Source organism: Ictalurus punctatus, chromosome 5 (genome assembly GCF_001660625.3).
Source record: "Ictalurus punctatus breed USDA103 chromosome 5, Coco_2.0, whole genome shotgun sequence".
NCBI classification, from domain to species: Eukaryota; Metazoa; Chordata; class Actinopteri; order Siluriformes; family Ictaluridae; genus Ictalurus; species Ictalurus punctatus.
The window spans coordinates 27,661,008-27,681,600 of NC_030420.2; the positions used below are offsets into that span (position 1 = coordinate 27,661,008).

Genomic DNA, 20,593 nt, shown 5'->3' on the forward strand with positions numbered 1-20,593 from the left:
AACTAATCATTTCTGTTTCCGGGGAACAGACGTGACAAAAGAAAGAACGACTCGGATCTCTCTCATCATTCGACATTGGTTGCATTAGCCTATAGGTTATTATGTACTATATGAGTTTGGAATTAACCATGTAACATTTTAATTATATTCTGCTGAACCTTGTTCAGCAAAATGAATGAATCTTTTTTTCGAGTCATTTTGTTCATTTCGCTAAACGAGATTCAAAGATCCGAGTCAGTAAAATGATCCGAACTTCCCAACACTACCAAATACACACCAGCCCAGCAAGTCAAGAGGAAAAAGCAGGTCTGAAAATCCCGCAAATGGTACAACATAACTTGTGAGAAATAAGGGGGAAACAGCGCTGGAAGTTGTAGATTTCAGGGTGCAGCAGTGTGTCGGAAATACGACAAGAGAAACCCCGCCTTCCTGCTCAGTCTACACTGAAAACACAAGTCATATATTGGGCGGAGCTTCCTGATGTGTTAGATTATTCACCGGTTTCCGTCTCGAAAACAAAAACATGTCGAAAACACAAACAAAGCTAAAATCATTCAAAGTGAGGCGAGCTGGAGAGGCGAAAAAATTCGGTGTGGCGGCATCTACTCTGAAAGAACTGATCAAAAAAGCATGCGGTCTACTTAAGGTTTAAAAAAACAAAACATTTAATTTGTTCGATGTCCCTCTGCGTGGTCGAGTTATGGAGTTTCACTTCAACCTATCGTTCGTTTGTTTTCTTAGATGTCTGCGTCGAAGGTACAGTGCTGTTTGTATGAGGACGGGACGGTAGTGACAGAAGATTATTTTCTACATCTTACCGAAAACACCGAGTTAGTTCTACTTCCGGATGGACAGAGCTGGAACGGAAGTGAGTTAAGTGCGCGCACGCTGAGTCACTGTACTTATAATTTAAAAAAAAGAAAAAAAGTTTGTTGGTGGTGGTTGTTTGTGTTTGTTTTCTTTTCTTTTTCAATCAGTACTTTATTTAACATCACAACTCTTTGAATTACAGCTGGAACTACTATCAGAGCTGTTGTTACAGAAAATTAATCAACACCTTCTGACCAATCATAATTGAATTCAAAAGCCTATGGTATAAATAATTTTATACAGACATACACAGCGGTCATCCATAACATTAAAACCACTGATAGGTGACGTGAATAACACTGATTATCTTGTTACAGTGACACTGTAATGAGGTGGGATATATTAGGCAGCAAGTGAACTGTTCTTAAAGTTGATGTTTTGGAAGCAGGAAAAATGGGCAAGTGTAAGGATCTAAACAACTTTGACAAGGGCCAAATTGTGATGGCTAGATGACTTGGGTCAGAGCATCTCCAAAACGGCAGGTCTTGTCGGGTGTTCCGGTATACAGTGGTTAGTGCTTACCAAAAGTTGTCCAAAGAAGGACAACCAGTGAACCAGCGACAGGATCATGGGTGCCCAAGGGTCACTGATGTGTAGGGGGGTGAAGGCTAGCCCGTCTGATCCGATCCCTGAGAAGAGCTACTGTAGCACAAATTGCTGAAAAGGTTAATGGTGGCTATGATAGAAAAATGTCAGAACACACAGTGCATCGCAGCTTATGTATGGGGATGAGTAGCCACAGACTGGTCAGCATGCCCAAGCTGACCCCTGTCCATCACCTACATGAAAGCACCTACATGAGCATCAGAACTCGACCACAACCCACACAACAAATGCTCTGATTACAAACATTGTACATGTCCCTATTCACTTTAGCACATGTTCCTAACCCTGGTCCTGGTCATGTTTTGCACATTTTAGTGTTTTCCCAGCTCCTAATTCTCTGCAACTCTGCAAATTAGCAGCATTTCCTGAGTTGAAGTTAGTGTGTTAGAACACTAAAATGTGCAGGACAGAGGGTGTTCCCAGGCCATGGTTAATACACATTACAATTTGTAGAGAATATGATGTTGTGTAACAGGACACTGAATTTTAATTATCTAGTCCTACACCAGTGTCAGCTAACATAACATTGAGCTCATGATCTTCATATGTAAATATTAATGTTTGCTTTTATCTCCTCCACCTCAGTGGTATATGACCTCAGCCAAATCCTCGGGCTGGACAGACACTCAGAACAGCTGATCGACGCAGCTCAACAGCTATTGACTGATGAGCATTCAGCTAAAAGGAGAAAAATCCTCAGTGAGCTCCTGTGTAATCTGAAAGATCATGCAGAGCTGGAGAATAGGGAAGATGATGAGGACTGGTTTCAAGGTAATAATGGCTTCATCTATTGCAGCCCCTTTCTACAGTTTATACTCTGTCTTTATTTTCACAGCTGCATATCATATTCTTTCTTAATCCATACTTAAATTTGTGAATCACAGCATATACCATTTGCTTAGTCATGGTTCCTCTACTTCAAAGGAGGCGAACATCTTACCCTATTTTACAGCACTGAAGTGTCTTTTTTTTTTTTTTTTTTTTTTTTTTTTTTTTTTTAACTTGTTTTTTTTGTATCTTGGGTTCACCAATGATGAGGTTCAGTACTCACAAGTAAAAGTCTCACACATCTTCAATTTCACAGGTGCTGAAAGTAAAATATTGACTTATTTCTAACATATCCATTTCTAGGGATCGACTTAAGATTTAAGACCAAGTCCTCATACATGAAGCACAACTGTGAGCAAAGAATACGGTCATACTTGAAAGAGGTAGACACGCTGCACTGTTTTAACTTCTGCTCTTGTTTTGTAGAATTATGCCATCTTTTCTTCTGTCCATTACATAATGTAATACAACACCATTGTTTAATTCTCAATGCTGATTGGTCAGAAGGTGTTGATTAATTTTCTATAACAGCTCCAGATCACAGGTGCACTTGTTTGTTTAATATGTTATTGTTTCTGTAGTAACAGTTAAAAGGAATAGAACACTTTGGGATGTGTTGGTATATGAAAATGATCAACTCTGTGGTGGTAACTTTACATGTTACATCATGTTTTAGTCCTTACTTAAGGTCATTTTCGTTGAATGAGTTATAGTGAAAAGGACCATATTGTAGCTAATATTATCATTTTAATTCTTGATTGATACAATTTTTGAGAAGAACCATGCTGTGTTTAATTATTAAGCATGTTACACACATTTGGCACATTGACCTATCATTGGTTTTTGTTTTTTTGTTATTTTATTTTTAGAAAATTGGACAGGTGTTGAGTTGTAAGCTTTGCCTGATTGGAGTGTATTTCTCTCCAGGTGGACAGCCATGCTCGCACTATTCAGAACTCTAAGCAGAAAAGTGAATATCAGAAGGTGGCAGCCAGCATGGCAGAAAAGCTGAAATCCATGCACTATCATGGCACTTACTTTGACAGAAGAGAAAAAGAGCTCCATCGACTGTGTACTAAAGAGGGCTGGTTCTCCTGCCAGGTACCGTCACAACCATCACCACTACAGTACACAGTGAATACAAAATAAATAGCTGAATGTGCAACCAGATATTGAATTTTAACGAAACATAATGTAGTGTTTATAATTCAATTGTGTGTGTGTCTGTATATATATATATATATATATATATATATATATATATATATATATATATATATATATATATATATATATATATATATATAATATAATATTTGTGGTGTGTTATCAGGGTGCTTTTAATGTGGACCAGTGTGAATCTCTCCACTCAATAAACCCGTATGGTAACCGTGAGAGTAGAATCCTTTTCAGCACCTGGAATCTGGACCACAGGTGAACAGAAATATAACTTAATCACTTCTGTATGTTTCAAATAGCAAAATAAATCTCATAAATCTATCTTTAAAATTTATTATTATTTAATTATATTTTATGCACTATGTACTTCAGTTTCTATTTTCTTTTCCCTCTCAAGGTGCCATGAGAGGCCTTTTTAAAGGCGCTATAATATTATATAATATTATTATTGTTATAATTATTATTATAAACGATGATACTGCCACAGTGCAGGTGCACACTCTTTGCTCCGGGCTATTTTTTGCTTGTATTTTCTCATTTGTAAGTCATTTTGGATAAAAGCATCTGCTTAATGAATAAATGTAAATGTATTAGGTTCAGGGACCCTGTTTATCCTGTTTATTTATTTAAAGAAGTCATTGAACACCAGAAAATATTTCTTAGCTTAAACCATTTTTTTTTCTTTCACTCATACAGCGAAATAACTTTCTAAAGCTCCTCTGTTTCAGGATCGAGAAGAAGAGAACCATCATACCCACTCTTGTCAAGGCACTTCAAGGTAAAAAGAGCAGTGATATAAACCTGGACTATTTCTACAAGCTGCTATTCACAAGAGAAAATCTCAAGCTGGTTCACATTGTCTGCCACAAGAAGGGAGCGCATGACCTAGCATGTGATTCACGGAAAATATACAGACGAGTTAAAAGGAATTGAAGTGGACAGTGATGACATCATGACTAGAGTCACCATAGATAACACAAGAGAATTGTGATTTTCTGTCCAGGGAAAAGAATAGAACATTTTTTAAATGATTTTCCTAATGTTTTTGAGGTGTGATTTATATTTCCCCAGTTGATCATGTTTTAAAAAATAAGTATTTTCTTTTAAACAATGTACACTTTTTATATTGTTTTAAAATGTGAAATTAAGGAATGATCCTTGTGAATTTATGCATGTTGATTGAACAATGTTGAACAAACTTTCTTTGGTGCACTCAGGTTTTTGAGAAATGTTTACCAATGTAACATTTTTGTACCTTATGTGTGAAAGATTCCTTATGGTGTTTTTTTTGTGTACTTAATTCTATGAAATTCATGTTTTCTACATTAGTTGGTACCAGAATATATTTTTATTAACTTTTTTTAATGAATCCAAATAGTTCTTTTTCCTTTTCAACTGCCAGTCCACCAGAACAGTGAAAAAGAGTGAGCCAAATATTCAGCAAAATACCCATTAAAAATGTATTGCTGTGTAATTTGAGTAGTGTCTATTTCATGAAGCACTTTAAGGCTTGGGTAGAATAACAGCTTTATTACTACAAAAAAGACACACAGGCCCTTTCATAAGCCACAACAATTCCATTTAATGTCATGCTGTTCTCAAATCAATAAACATCAGTCTGGACGGAGTATTGTACTTTTCAAAGTGTCAGAGTAATACAGAATGTACTTAACATTTAAATATTAACATTGTATAAACAAAGCATTTGGTAACAAAATCAGCATGTAAAGATTTGTCTTTTTAATATAAAAATAGAGACGTCATAGTAAACCAAGACGGATAACAATTTCACCTAATCATTTATACAGACGTGAGTATAAAATTGTACAAGTCACATCTTTGTATGTAAAGTTAGTGCAAATGTTTCATACAACAGAACTACATATACACACACATCTTGGCAAATTTCAAATTTACAATGTAATTCAAAGTTATAGAACATTTACTTGAGTACATATAAATATATAATCAAGCATGTAAATGTAATATCTTCTCATTCAAATTTTATATATATATATATATATATATATATATATATATATATATATATATATATATATATATATATATATATATATAAAATTGTTAAGAGATATAAATATTACACTTACAGACAGAAAAAAACCCATCAAACTGGTATTTAAGAACAACCAACGATATTCAGTCTTTACAAAAGTTTACACAATGATTTTTCCTGACTAAGGCACTTAACGGACATCACATGACGTGTAAAACGAACCTCCTGTCCACGTTAAGTTTGTCTCATCACATCACAGTCTGTCTATAAAAAGACTGGAGCTACCAGTTATGTTCCTAACTTAACTGCTTCATATTATTATGCAAAGCTATTTTATGTACAGGTATGCTAATTAATTACATATACCAAAACATAATTGTTGTAGCGGGCGCACGGTGGCTTAGTGGTTAGCAAGTTCGCCAGGGTCGGGGGTTGGATTCCCACCGCTGTGCGTGCGGAGTTTGCATGTTCTCCCTGTGCTGCGGGGGTTCCCTCCGGGTACTCCGGTTTCCTCCCCCAGTCCAAAGACATGCATGGTAGGCTGATTGGCATGTCCAAAGTGTCCGTAGTGTATGAATGGGTGTGTGAATGCGTATATGTGATTGTGCCCTGCGATGGATTGGCACTCCGTCCAGGGTGTACCCTGCTTTGTGCCCAATGCTTCCTGGGATAGGCTCCAGGTTCCCCGTGACCCTGAAAAGGACAAGCGGTATAGAAGATGGATGTATGGATGGATAATTGTTGTAGCCTAAAATGGTCTTTCTTGGCAAGGGAAGTTATGAACATGTTTACACCTGCACATGATAAAACTAGTCTTCAGTAAGTGCTTTATCCTGTCAGGGTCATGCTGGATCTGGAGCCTATACTAGGAAGACTGGGATGAAGCAGGGACACACCCTGGACAGGACACCAGTCCACTACTGGGCAACATGCACAGACACACACACATTCATACACTCATTTACACCCAGGGGCAATTAAGAGGTGGAAATCCACTCCACACAGAGAGTAACCAGAGCTCAGGTTTGAGCCGAGCCGGCAATGCTCGTGTGCATGTGTGTGTGCGCGCATCTGTGTGTAGCCATGTTTAAAGGACCCAGGCTTTCTTCAAGCTGTTCATCTTCAGTGTACTTCATTTTATTTTATTCAATTATATACAGATTACCTTCTGAGCTACCTTTCTCTTCCTGCAGCACGATTGTGCTTCTGTGTGCCATGCAAATTCAACTTACATAAAGCTTCATCTCTGACTTCACTCCTAAGTACTCCTGTACTTTTCATAATTGTAACATCTTAATTTACAATCAATGCTACTCAGACTTTACCAACACACCTCCTTACAATCAAAATTATTTTTAGTTACTTTTTATAAAAGAAGCCTGAGGCACTGTTTCATGCTCTGCTAATGTACTTTTAATACGCTCTTTATCAAGGCCTCAAGCAAATCACTGTATTTTTGTAGCTGCAACACTGAAAGTTTATAAACTAAAGCTGGTTTAAGTCTCAAAAACATTCTTCACTGTGATTACAACTGTTATGACGATAATCCCTGAAATGAGATCGTACTGATAGTAATCTGTTGTGCACTCGGGATGCTGGTAGAACTGAGGGTGGGTGAAAAAACAGGCAGATTTCATATAGAAATAGTAAAATCCTTTAAAAAAAAAAAAATAATAATCTTTTTTTAAAAGTTACATTAAATTAGTTAAAACTCCGCCCACATACAGAGCTGCTTACACAAGAAAATTCTTTACAACTCCAAAACTATAGCTTTTTTTAACATTAGATAAACCCACACAAGTGTTATTTTGGAAACTTATTTCTATACAGAAAGATTCTGCCTTTATTACAAATGATTGTAGAAATTTTCAATAAATGTACATACAATGGATGCGTCAGAGTTTTAAACACAGCCTGCGCATGTGTTATGTCTGCTCCTCGTCACTGTCCTCTTTGGCATAGTAATGGCGCCTCCTGTACTCTCGTCTGCTCATTCCCTCCGTGCCGGTAGATTTGTGTGAAATGTCCTGCAAAAAAATTACAAGAGGGAAAATAAGACAGATTGAAACGTCTTTATCAACAGTTACATGAGACTGTATGAACCTGTACATTGTAAATATTCAGCTGAAATGTATTACTGTTTTTATTATATTCACCAGAAAGTAAGTCTGTTGGGTTTTTTAAGTGAACAGCAACAAATAAGAAAAACCTAACCCACACTTTTTTGGGTACAACAGTCAATATTAAACTCTGTGGTTAAGGACAGGCTTCTTGGGGGTAAAGTCTAGAGGTGCTGGGAGGAGCCCCAAATGTTGGTGAAGTAAACATCACAAAAAAATATTTCATCAAAGCAACTTCCTAAATAAATGTGGTGTGTTACTCTGAAGGACCTTGGGTTCTTGGAACTGGTGAGGACAAAGCGAGTCAGAAGAGAAAAAAAAAGAGAATCAGAAGAGTTTTTTTTGTCATTTCTGTAATACAAGGAAACCATGCTCTTGCATACATTTGCAGAAAGCTGCATGCAGGTGTTAAATCATGAGCAAACAGAAAGAGAGCTGAGCTCCACTGCTATAATTAATTAAAAAAAAAGTCATCAAAAAATGTAATAGTGTGATTATAGTAATAATGATGCAATTCAGTTTTAGACTGCTTTATATAGAAATGTGTTTCAGCATAGTAAAATGTATTCCTTCTATCAAATCATTTTTTGTGATGTGTTGCATGGATTATTATGGGATGTAAAAAAGAAAAGAAAAGAAAGAATAGTAAGTAAACAAAACTTCTGCAATGTATGCAATATTATCTGAATGAGCCGTACACATTTTAAAAAGAAGGAATAAAATACAATGGGAAGTACCTGTACCAGCAGGTCCTGAGGTGCTTTATTCCTCTTATACTACACCAAATTGCCAACAAATAAAATTGTAGATTTATTAAAGAACAATATTCTTTTTTACCAGCTATTTAGTGTTGTGGAACATCCATAAGACAAGTTTTTAATAAAGCATAGCCCTGAAGACTTTTCCATGGGGAAAACTTACTGTTACAACACTGGAGACTCTTTCTTTTGTAATATGTTTATTTTAAGTCTCTGTATACACTGTGTTACTATAGAAACTATAAACTATTGAAACAAGTGCATTAAAATAAACCTGTGATTTGAATAACATCTGGGTGTACTGCCAGAGCTGCTGCTAGGGAAAATTAATCAACACCTTCTGGCCAATCAGAATCTAACCTTCAGTAGAAATTTTACTACTTTATAAGCATTACTGAATTGTGCATTGTCATAAAATAATCATATTCCGAAATCATAATTCCAAAAAAGACAAATAAGGAAATGCTAAAAGCTAAATAATTCTAATTAGTAAAAATCAAGCTTTTAGGAGAGAAAAGCCTCATTTTTTCTGATATGCATTACATGTATATAATATATGCTATCAATTAAACAGTGCTGTTACCACATATTGGCACCTATGAAAAAAGTAGGGCTCCTTTACCAACTAAATCCCAGTGTAAACCATGCATTCAGGACTGATTGATTATGGGGTGAGAATTGTATTTGTTTTGTATCAGGCGCGTGCGCATATATACAGCAGGGGCACAAGTCACGCGCGCAGGAGGTAACTTTATCGTGTGATGCTTTTAATACACTTTACCCCATTATATTGAGAAGAATAACACCATACGCAAAAAAAATAGGGGTATGCTTTCATATTCTGGGGAGAGAAAAAAAAAAACTCAAGCTATCACAAGACAACTCATGATTATAAACCAAGGTCAAATGAATAACACCGGTACGTCAGGTGGAGAATAAAAATATTTCACGTGGAAATGCGGGAACGTTACCTGAACTGCATCCAGGTTTCCGAAGAACTGCTCTACTGGGAAAATTTGGTTGCTGTCCTCGTCGAAGAAGAGGCCGGGGTCTGCCCTGTCGGTGGATCCGCAGCACTCCGCCTCCTCCATCCTCTCCGGGTTTGGCCGCGCTGCCGACGCGCTCGCTTTCACCGCGCTGTTTTCTTTCCCTCTCCGCTCTTTACGCCCACCGCGATCCGCACAGCTCACGAGTCTGGCCTGAACCCTGTCCGGCTCGGTTACACTGCCGCTCGCTTTCTCCGCTCTGTGGCCGGGTGACGGTCTCTTCGGCAGCCGTTTCCTCTCCCCGCTGTCGCCGGCCATCTGCTGCTGCTGCAGTGGGATAAATACAGCCCTAATGTTCAGTCTCCCTCCGCTAGACTTAACCCGCGCAACGCTGCTTCTCTTTATTCTTCTTCTTTTCAGCCACGGCTGCTGCTCGGTAAATAATGATCAGAAAGGTCTGAGGAGTGTTTACATGGTAGGAACTCGTGTCACTCGGCGCTGCTCGGGCGGAAACACTGGGGAGGGGGACTGGAGGCGGGGGCAAGCTGCGCGGCTGCTCGGCTCTGACGCTGACCTAGCACGAACTTTTCACACCGAGACACTTTAAAGAGACAGTACACTATTTTCTCAAACAGTGTTGCCAACTTAGAGACTTTATCGCGACTTTATACCCCATCAGCGACTGTAATTAAAAATAAAAATGGCATGGACTTTTTGAGCAGATGTTACTGTCCTGAACTCGATACGGCTCTCCAGCTCACATCACAGCCGCTCATAGAGGAGTTAAGAGAGCAGGTTCACTCGACTCACTATCAGTGATGGGTCGTTCATGAATGATTCGATATGAGAGAGAGACTTTTTTTTTTTTTTTTTTTTTACTTTTAAGACACCTTTATTGTATCCAATTTTTTGAAATATTTACATATTTACATTAAAAAAAAATATTATTTCCATTTACGAAAAATAAGGAAAAAAAGAAGAGGAAGAAGAAAGAAAGAAGGAAAACAAACCCCTCAGCCCCCCCTCAAATTTACTATAAGTCCATTGTGGTCATATAGAGTGCAAGAAGTCTTTATGTTAAGGCACTTTGTGCGACTAATGTTCATTTCCTCAGTCTGGACCGTCTCCGTGGTGACAGCATGCCCAGGTTTTCACTTTTTATTGCTCGTTGTACCGATTGAACGAAATTTTTTCTGTCCGAGAAATAATTTGTCAGCAAGACGTCACGTTTTCTTTTTGTTAATTCAAGAAACCGGTTGAACTGTTCTTTGGTGTACAGCTCTTCAGGTTGTTCTGAGAGAGTGGAAGTAGGCGGGTTACCCGATCCTGCTTCATTCTCCTCCTCTCTCTTTGCGTCTGCTGCCCATATCCTCAGTCTGAAACGTCTCTTTGGTGACTGCACGTTCAGATTCTCACCTGTTGTTGTATACTTAACCGATTTTATGAATTTTTCTCTGTCCGGGAAGTAATTTTTTAGTACGACCCCACTTTGTCCTAAAGTCTGCTCCAAGAACCAGTTTAGCTGTTCTGTTGTGTAAAATTGTTCTGGCTGTGAGAGAGAGAGAGAGAGAGAGAGATATTTTAATTATATTCTGCTGAAATGAATAAAATGAAAAAAGAATCGTTCATTTTGCTGCACGAGATTCGAAGATCCGAGTCAGTAAAATGATCCGATCTTCCCATTACTACTCACCATTCGTTTGTAACGCCCGACAGAGTTGCGCTTGCGACCAATCACTGTTCAGCACTGTTTCGCAGCAACCAATCACTGATCACCACTGTTTATCCCGCCCTCGTACTTCTTCGACCTGCGTTTTAAACCCTATTCTTGGAGATCTTTACAAGCAACGAAAGCGAACGTCTTTTTCCCTTCAAGATTGCTCATCTTTCACGGCTACTCACTGATTCTTTTTGTCTGCGTTCTTGTTAGAAACTATAGTATTTTGTAAATGCATAAAATATTAATTTGTGCATAGTGCCACCAGTAAAGATATCTTCTTTCTATAAGAAGTAAATTGTTTTAAAAATCAATTCGAATCTGTTATTTTCTACTCTGATAAAACTCTATTCAATTCTAAACGAAAATTCTCCTTCATGTACTCTTATTTGTAATTTGATACGCCAACGATCATGATGAATAACTAATATGCAAATTAGCCTATGACATCATCAAACGACTTCTACCGACCTTTTCAGCGTACCTTAGCTACTTTCCTGTAAAAGAGGACTAATATAGGTCTCTGTCTTGACTGGGCGATTTTAACACGTTCAGGTTCTTAGTTTCTATCAACTCAGGTATAGATTTGGCAGCATGCTTAGAGGTGCTGCTGAAAGGTGAACCTCCACCCTGGTTTCAAGTCTCTTACTGGAACAGGAACAGGAACTTGGCTCCATATTGCCCTCAACTCTGAGTTTCCCATTCCCTGATAATGAAAAGCATGACACTATTGCATGGTTCACAGTGTTGGACTTGTTGTGCCAAGGCCAAGTCCAATTTTGGTCTGCAGATGAGAGAACAATTTTCACATGTTGCTAAGTCTCCAAATAGGATTTTCTAGCATCATTTCCCCCCAATAATGGATTTCTTCTCATCTCTTTTCCAAGAAAAAAAAGCATTGTGGAGTGTCTAGGCTATGGATTCTTTGAACAGCTTCTCCCCTCTGAACTGTGGATCTCTTCTGCTCCTTCAGAGTAATTATTGGCCTCTTGCCTATCTGACTAATTCCCTTCTTACATGTTCACTGACCTTTGGTGGATGGAGTCCATAGGTTGATCCCTGGTTATGCCATATTCTTTCCAGGGTTTTTTTTTAAAAATCCTATTTGATACTTTCCAGAACTTTGTACCAGACTTGTTTTGATAGCTCTTTTGTCTTCTCTAAAGACAAATTTCAGATATTTTCCCCCAGACTTTCAAGTATCACAAACAGTGATTCTTTATGTTTAGAGCTAAAGAAGAGGTGGCATATATACACACACCCCTGAAATATATCTAGTGACCTTGAGAACTTGACAACTGCTAGATTATCTATTGAAGGCAGCTCAAGAATATGATCACACACCCAGTTTCACCAGGAAACCTCTTCAGCTCACTGCAAAGATTATTGTACTGGTAATGTGGAAATGTTATATGAAGCAGAATGTACAGTCCACAACACAACACAATCAGTCCATCAGAGCTTCAGAGAAATGTACACACACACACACACACACACACACACACACATATATATATATATATATATATATATATATATATATATATATATATATACATACATACACATTATATATACACATATATTATATATATATATATATATATATATATATATATATATATATATATATATAAAAACACATAACATATGTGATATTTTTTGCTGTTGATTATCACTGTCTGACTATAAACAAATGTACTATACAGCAATTTAAAGAAAAAAAAGTCTTGTCTTTTAACTGCCGCTTGAGGGCGCCATAGAGACAAAAACTATTTTTTGAGGAGAATGTTATTGGTGAAATATTAACCAGTTCACTAACAAATTACGTTTTTCTTTCCAAGACAGGCAATCATAAATAATATATAAACACTCCAAAAATACATTTTATGCTTTTATGCTTTTATAAAGCTGAGTTTACATTTTTTTGGTCTTTTTGTCTACGTAGTCAGCTTTTGTATTTAACACAGTTGCCACTGTGCCCTTACCCCCACAGCCCAAAATTACATTTCGTGTTAAAATTGCGATTTTATTAAAATTTTAATGTAATACATCGGTGGGACGGGCAGATGGAGGTTTAACACGTTTGCCTCACATCGCCAGGTTTGGGGGATCGATTCCCGCCCTGTGTGTGCGGAGTTTGCATGTTCTCTCCCCGCTGCCGGGGTTTTTCCTCCGGGTACTCCGGTTTCCTGATTGGCATGTCCAAAGTGTCCGTAGTGTATGAATGGGTATGTGAACGTGTGTGTGATTGTTCCCTGCGATGATTTGGCACCCCGTCCAGGGTGTACCGCACCTTGTTCCCCATGCTCCCTGGGATAGACTCCAGGTTCCCCACGACCCTGTAGGATAAGGGGTATAGTAAATGGATGGATGGACATCCGTGGGACCTCTATATATAGGCAAAGTATTTTACCGAGTTATTGACCATAAAAAAAAATTAATTCTTGGAGCTGTTTAACGACCCCTACCGCCTCTATAAGGTATTACAGCAAACATGATTCCTTATACCGTATATAGTCTAATGGCCCTTCCAATCCAATAGCGTTTTAACACATCCTTGTCAAATTCCACTAACCACTTTTATCCCCTATGGTACACAAGTGGCCACTTGAAACTATGACCCCAGCTCACAGAAGACGTTATCAGAAGGTTTGGCAATATATTTGACAGGTTCAGACTGTAATGTAGGCCTAACTGTGATTAATGGAGACTTCAGTCTAGGCAAAGTTTATTTTTAGACACTGCAGATATTTTCCCATATTTCCATATGCTCATTAATTACCCCAAGAAGCAAGCTGGGGCATGGACCTGGTAGGAGTTATGTAAGGAACAAAACATGATGTGGCATACTCTTACACAAAATTAATTAGCACCAGGGTGGTGTGATACGGTACCACCTCAAAACTGATTCATTTCAAAGAAGAGCACATCTATCCATCCATCCATCCATCTTCTTTACCGCTTAATCCTTTTCAGGGTCACGGGGAAACCTGGAGCCTATCCCAGGGAGCAGAGCACATCTAGTTATTTTTTATTTTATTTTTTTTAAATTATTCCTATTATAGCCAACAAAAGCCATTTGCTAGACAATACAGAATTGGTGGGTCATAGTTTTTCATTTATAGTTATGTTTAATGTTACAGACTGTCTATGACACAAGTTGGTTCCTGTTAGCAACTAGTGTTTCTATCTCATTAAGTTTAAAATGTAGCTTGTCATGTTACTGAAAATCTGACTTTCCTGTGTCAGAAAACTTCAGCTCTGGCTGTTACAAAGCACTGACATTAGAGACTCCTTTAAAAAATGCTAAATAGACGTTTCCTTAAAACTTCATCATATCAACAATTACACACATTTTTGTTTATGGGGAACATCTGCTGTACAAACGCCTGTGTAAGTCTTTACTATCGAAACAATAACGTATTAGAATGTGTGCATTAATATAAACCTGTGATTTGCTGGAACAACTGTCAGAGCTGTGGTTATGGAAAATGAATAGAAAACTCTTTCTGACCAATCAGATTCTGTCCTTCAACAGTGCTGTGGTATTATTATATTATTATATAGAATTATCATTCGTATATGGTTATATTGGACAACCTTTGTATACAACAGAACTGTTTCATCCAGTAAAGTTATTTAAAAACTACCCAGGAAACCTGATACATTTAATGTTTTAAGAACAAAAGCTATGGGGCAGTAATATTATCTACGGGGTAGAGCATTTTACAGGCGGAACTCACAACTCTAGCACTTACAACCAGATGTAGTTGGAGTAGACTTCTTGCTGATTTGCACAAGTTCCTGCACAATCAGTTTCGTAGATAACTAAATAACAGTTCAGCAGTAAATTTAATTTAATTGAAATCAGTGGTCTGCTATTGGTTTGTAAACTGTTGACTTTTACTTCTCAGAACAAGCCCAAAGGCACATAACAAACATGACCTCTTACATAATGAAAAGCCCCTCAAAATTAGGGCGTCTCCCAAGGGGGATGGAAAATTACTGTCCAGGTACATGTACATGGACAGTACATGGAAAATTGCGTGTTTAAAAAACAGTACTGGAATGCAGATGGTCTTCTTGTTGTTAGTTTCGACGTGTTCAATCATCAGGAACAATAATGAACAATGAGCTGCTAATTCCTCAGTCACTGATTGAAGTGACACTGAGTCGTACCACCACATTCTAACAAGGCAAGCTTACAAAGTAGAAGTTTAATATACAGTTTCACTAAATTCTGTGAAACAGTTCAAATGAACTAATCCACTCTTAGTCCCAACGCAAATTGTGCACAAACACGCATGTGCCAGTATGTGGCAGGAGCTGCCTGACTAAAACAGTGAGCTTGTGGCTCATACAAAAAAATATTGTGGTTTGAATGTTTTTTATCCGCTTTAAAATTCTTATTCAGTTCATTAGTTTATTGTATATCTTCCCGTTTGAAGTCTCTAAAACACGCAGGCTTTAAACTCTACACAATTACGTGTGACCCCAGGAAAGGTTGTCACATGTAAGTGTTTAGTTAGTGTGTGTGTGTGTGTGTGTGTGTGTGTGTGTATGGGGGTGGGGATGAAGGGACGAGTGACTGTACAAGACACATCGTATGTGTTACAGGATTACTAGGATACACCGTGGAGTAAAACTGATAGAGGAAAAAATAGAAGAGAGAAAGAAAGAAACGCAGATGGATAATCCTTCTTCCAACCAGTGGCTAAACTAACCATCTTCACCAAAATGCCACCTAAAGGGACACCAGTTTGTTTCCACCAGGGCAGCAACCCAAAACTTCATTATCTATGGTATGCATTTATAAATTCTATTTGAGGATTTTTTTTGCCTTTAATCTGCGCAAGTGTCTCAACTAAAAGCGTCTGAAGCGCATCTCCGAAATGGATAATTTATTCCGGCGCAACAGAGTCTTAAAGACCTTGCTGAGTTTGACTTTAGTGTTTGCCACTTTGCTGATGATTCAAAAGTTCAAAGTGGTGGACATCCGAATGAAGGAGGTGCGTTTGGATCTAAAAAGCAACTGGTGCGTTTCTCCACAATGCAAGACTAAAGCCGCTGATGGAAACGCGTCGGCTCCGGTCACTCAGCGCGCTCCGGCTGCCTGGAACATCACCGCTATTACCTGCACTGCCGATTCCGGTCTGCGCACTCAGAGCTGGTTTAGGACTCTGGACTCCAGGTTTCACGAATTCGTCCTGCACAGACACTGCAGGTATTTCCCCATGGTCATAAATCACCCCGAGAAGTGCTCTGGGGACGTGGATCTGCTCATCGTGGTGAAGTCGGTTATAGAACAGCACGACCGCCGCGAGGCTGTGCGTCTCACCTGGGGCAAAGAGCGCACCATCGGTGGGAAAAGAGTCAAAACCCTGTTCCTGCTGGGCACCCCTGCGCCTGGAAAGGACTCCAAAAACCTACAGAAACTCCTAGAATACGAGGACAGAATCTATAGAGATATACTGCAATGGGATTTCATGGATACCTTTTTCAACCTCACATTAAAGGAGGTCAATTTTCTGAGGTGGTTCAACATCTACTGCACAAATGTGCCCTTCATTTTCAAAGGGGATGATGATGTCTTCGTCAACCCAACTAACCTGGTGGATCTCATAGACTTCCGAACACAGGAGGGCAAAGAGCGTGACCTGTTTATTGGGGACACCATTTCAAAAGCAGCGCCTATTAGAAATCGGCAGAGTAAGTACTATATACCCAAAGAGCTATATAACGAGCCATATCCACCCTACGTAGGTGGTGGAGGGTTTCTCATGTCCTCTCAGCTGGCATATAGATTTTTTGCAGTGTCCGAGAGTGTGAAGCTTTTCCCCATTGATGACGTCTTCTTGGGCATGTGCCTTCAGAAGTTAGGGCTGGCACCAGAAATGCACCCAGGCTTTAAAACATTTGGGATCGTGAGGCGCAAGGTGAGCCAGATGAACAGTGAGCCATGTTTCTACCGCCACCTCATTGTGGTGCACAAACTAAGCCCAGAGGAACTGCTGAGGATGTGGGACACAGTGCACGACGTGAAGCTTACCTGTGCCAGAAAGGGTATCGATTGACCCCAGAACTTGGGTGAAAACCTTGAACACTAGTCAACAGTTTTGTGTTCTTTGTTCATTTACTGTTTGTTCCGTTATCATTATTCATGCTCTTGGTATCATTTGATTCAAAAGTGTCACTGTTGGGAACTATAGGTGAAAGCATGCTTCAATATAATTAATAATAATAATAATAATAATAATAATAATAATAATAATAATGATACAGGGTGTCCCAAATGTCTCCATACATAGGGGAATATATTTTCCAGACCACATCAGTTGTGCCTTCATGAGTGGATGTTGGTGGACATTCAGTTCTCGGTCTGCAACACTTCCAGTCTATTTTGTTAATAAGTTTGGCAAACTGCTGCGTATGGTGTGCTTGCATTATTTCCAGTTAGTCAATCGCAACCTTGCAACAGCTTCCTAATCCACCCATGAGAATGATTTCAATATGTCCTTCTTTTGTCAAAGGCATTCTTAAAGGCTACCTGGAAAAATAAATAAATACATACATAACAATATTATATATATATATATATATATATATATATATATATATATATATATATATTACACACACACTAATAAAACATTTTAGAAGACATTTGTTAAAAAAGTGTTAATTTCCTCTATGTATGGAGTCTTTTGGGACACCCTGTAACAACAACAACAACAACAACAACAACAACAACAACAACAACAACAACAATAATAATAACTTCCCATTCAGGGAAATTTACTTAAACATAAATATGCTCTAAAGGTTTCTTTTCAGCAGCCGAGAGACCTTTAAACAGTGGATTAATGCAATTCCTGTCATGCAGTGTGTGAAGTCTTTTTACAGCAGAAAACCAAAGAAAAGACCTAAAGTTTCCTGCTGGAGTTTTTGTGTGGATGTCAAACATTAATTATGCTTTGTTGCATAAAAATCAAGCTAGCTACTTTTCCAAAAAAAAGGAAACTTTAAAGCCACTTTTTTTTTTTTGCGCTGAGCCATTTTTGTTTTACAGTGTTTAAAGATAAACCAAGACGAGAAGAATATGCTGTTCTTTGAATCATTATATAGATGTATTTATTTTCTGATGGTATTTTTTCAGTTATAAGGACAAATGCTCAGAAAATAGAGACTGAATAGCATGCGCTAAAAGCAAAGCGTTGCATCTAAACTGCAGCCAGTAAAATAGCAAGTGAAATGTATGGCATATTCCTTGAAAGTCGAATGGAGAACTATATTTGTTATCCGTTCATAAGCGAACTTTGTAAGTGTACTTTTTCACCTGCCTCATTTGAATCCATGATGGGACATCCTGAAGTAATAAGGGTTACCCCATTTTCATCTGAATGGCTCTTATTTAACTATCCCACATTTAAATAGTGTGGTTTTAAACTGGGAGTAGAAAGAACAGCATCCTTTCATTGTCTATGAAGAGACTGACTTCAGTGAAATACTATGCTTTAGTCATTTTATTTATCCAAACACATGGCTCTTCAGATGCAAAACAGTGGAAAGACTTTTCACCGGCATTCGTACATTTACAGTAACCACCAGGTTCACATGACATTTATTGGGACCAATTTGTTACTTATACTCTCAATCAAATTATGAAAATGATTACAGCATGAGAAGACTGTTTCACATAGGAAAAATATCATTATAAATGGTCTATCACTGTGCATTTATGGAAAGATGTATATGTTTACAATGTATTCTAATGTTGTTTTTTTTCCTGTTACTTGCTCAGTTGTGATAAGGCAACATCACTGCCTTGATTGCAAACACAACACAAGGAGTTTATTTAATTAAACATATTTTAATTCCATCAAGGACACTTCAATCCAGCAAAATGATTTCATGTAATGTTCATATTTACATTTTTACATCTAGATTTGGTAACCGTACAGGTATATTTATACATTTACAGATTTATTTGTTATAGGTTACGTTTCTAGTGTTTTAAGCTACTTAATTGACAAATCCACACTGTTTGACATTATTGAATAAATACATTTTAATACCCTTTTTGGAAATGTAACAAATATAAACACTGCCTTTAGAGCATTTATACAGAAATCCACAAACAAATCCACAAAATAGCAAAAAGCATCAATAGTTCTTTAAATATAAAAGCTTTTCAGTGTTTACAATGATTTTGATATTAGTCACTACATCACCATATGACTCATGGCCAAAAATATCTTTCATCAGTTTGACTGAAATGAATAAAAGTCTATGATACAACTGTCATTAAATATAGAAGTGGGTGTATTGAATGCTGAAATACTGTTTACATGTTAATATTATAATATTCATGACAGTTTCACCATCACTGCAGGGTCCTGTGTGGCTCTTTTTAAGAACAACAGCAATGAAATGTCCAGTCATAATAGAAAATGCTGATATATATGGATTTTTTCAATATGAAAAAGGTCTTGTTTTTTTCTGACACTGCTTTGGTTAATATCTGTTCATTTGGGGGTTCTCTTACATTTGATATGTTTGGGAAAAATCGATCAGTATTGTCGATTTAAACTTAGTAAATTTTATACATTTGAATCCTTCACCTTTAACTCTAAATTCAAGTGCTAAGGAATGACAGCCAGATGTTGAGCGCTCCTCACTGTAATAAAGCTCAAATCTAAGATAAAGACATTGCAGAAAATTATTTTATACTTTTTACATCATGGACACTACATGTTTGGTTTAGTTGGTAAAACTCTAACCTGCGGTGTTGGGGAAGCTACTTTGAAACTGTAGATTTTCAAGCTACAAGCTACTCATAGTTACTCGAGTACCCTGTTTAGGGCTTTACTTTACCAGTCCTACTGGGTCGTGGTGCAGGTGCAGGGATGCGACTGCTGCTCTTGCCACCTCCTCTGCCTTTCCCAACAGACTCTACTGCTGCTGGCTTCATTGCTGCTGTGCCGATTGTCTTCCCTGATCAGGGAATTAGAGAATTAATTATTAATTAATAAAATTAGAGAAATAATAATAATTAAAAAAATGCAACCTGGACTCAAAAATTACAATGAGTTGGCAGTGATGACACAGACCTTGAAGAAATGAGGTTCTGTGCTTTTAAGATATTGAGGCACACACTTTTTACTTTATTAACTTTCATTTTTAACTTTGTTATTGCCGAAACGCTTCACTGCTGCTACTTCCGGTGTAAAATTTTAGCAGTGCAGAGATTAGAGCTTACAAACCGCAGTTTTGTCATCATTCCACACAAGACATCTTCTTTACAAAATTGATGTGTTTTCCCGCCCTCTTTTTATTTACAGGATATAATCGGCCCTGATCATCGGACGTTTTTAAACTATCGGCAGGTATATCGGTGCATCTCTAGTTAAAAGGTCTTACTCAGTAACACACTATGCCAAAATTAAAAGAAATTCCAGACAATGAGGAAGAAGGTGATTGAAATACATCAATCTGGGAAGGGTTATTAA

The 20,593-nt window shown here is 37.8% G+C and overlaps 4 protein-coding genes across 8 annotated transcripts in view; 2 read left to right on the forward strand and 2 right to left on the reverse strand.

The window, feature by feature from the left end:
• Positions 1–73: 73 nt before the first annotated feature.
• Positions 74–4,957, forward strand: dffb (DNA fragmentation factor, beta polypeptide (caspase-activated DNase)). Its single transcript, XM_017467408.3, has 7 exons — positions 74–646; positions 742–868; positions 2,062–2,247; positions 2,608–2,687; positions 3,232–3,405; positions 3,638–3,738; positions 4,212–4,957. The coding sequence occupies exons 1-7, from the start codon at positions 524–526 to the stop codon at positions 4,414–4,416; spliced, it is 996 nt and encodes a 331-aa protein (XP_017322897.1). The 5' UTR covers positions 74–523; the 3' UTR covers positions 4,417–4,957.
• An 83-nt stretch (positions 4,958–5,040) lies between these two features.
• Positions 5,041–9,906, reverse strand: c5h1orf174 (chromosome 5 C1orf174 homolog). 2 transcript variants are annotated; one of them, XM_017467411.3, is made up of 3 exons: positions 9,350–9,906; positions 7,386–7,527; positions 5,041–6,193 (listed from the first exon to the last, which is right to left on the reverse strand). In XM_017467411.3, exons 1-2 carry the CDS (start codon positions 9,680–9,682, stop codon positions 7,426–7,428), a joined length of 435 nt encoding a protein of 144 aa, XP_017322900.1. In that variant the 5' UTR covers positions 9,683–9,906; the 3' UTR covers positions 5,041–6,193; positions 7,386–7,425. The 2 variants fall into 2 exon arrangements, with proteins under 2 accessions (XP_017322900.1, XP_017322898.1); XM_017467409.3 differs by having other exon boundaries at positions 5,041–7,527; positions 9,350–9,905.
• A 5,609-nt stretch (positions 9,907–15,515) lies between these two features.
• On the forward strand, positions 15,516–19,488 carry b3gnt7l (UDP-GlcNAc:betaGal beta-1,3-N-acetylglucosaminyltransferase 7, like). Its single transcript, XM_017467412.3, has one exon. It carries the CDS (start codon positions 15,977–15,979, stop codon positions 17,156–17,158), a length of 1,182 nt encoding a protein of 393 aa, XP_017322901.1. The 5' UTR covers positions 15,516–15,976; the 3' UTR covers positions 17,159–19,488.
• The window catches only part of cep104 (centrosomal protein 104), a 38,366-nt gene continuing 36,707 nt past the window's right edge, over positions 18,935–20,593 (reverse strand). For all 4 annotated transcript variants that reach the window (XM_017467415.3, XM_017467414.3, XM_017467416.3 and 1 more), the window contains one exon: positions 18,935–20,078. In XM_017467415.3, the coding sequence (XP_017322904.1) occupies positions 19,942–20,078 (137 nt within the window). In that variant the 3' untranslated portion in view covers positions 18,935–19,941. The remainder of the gene's footprint in view (positions 20,079–20,593) is intronic.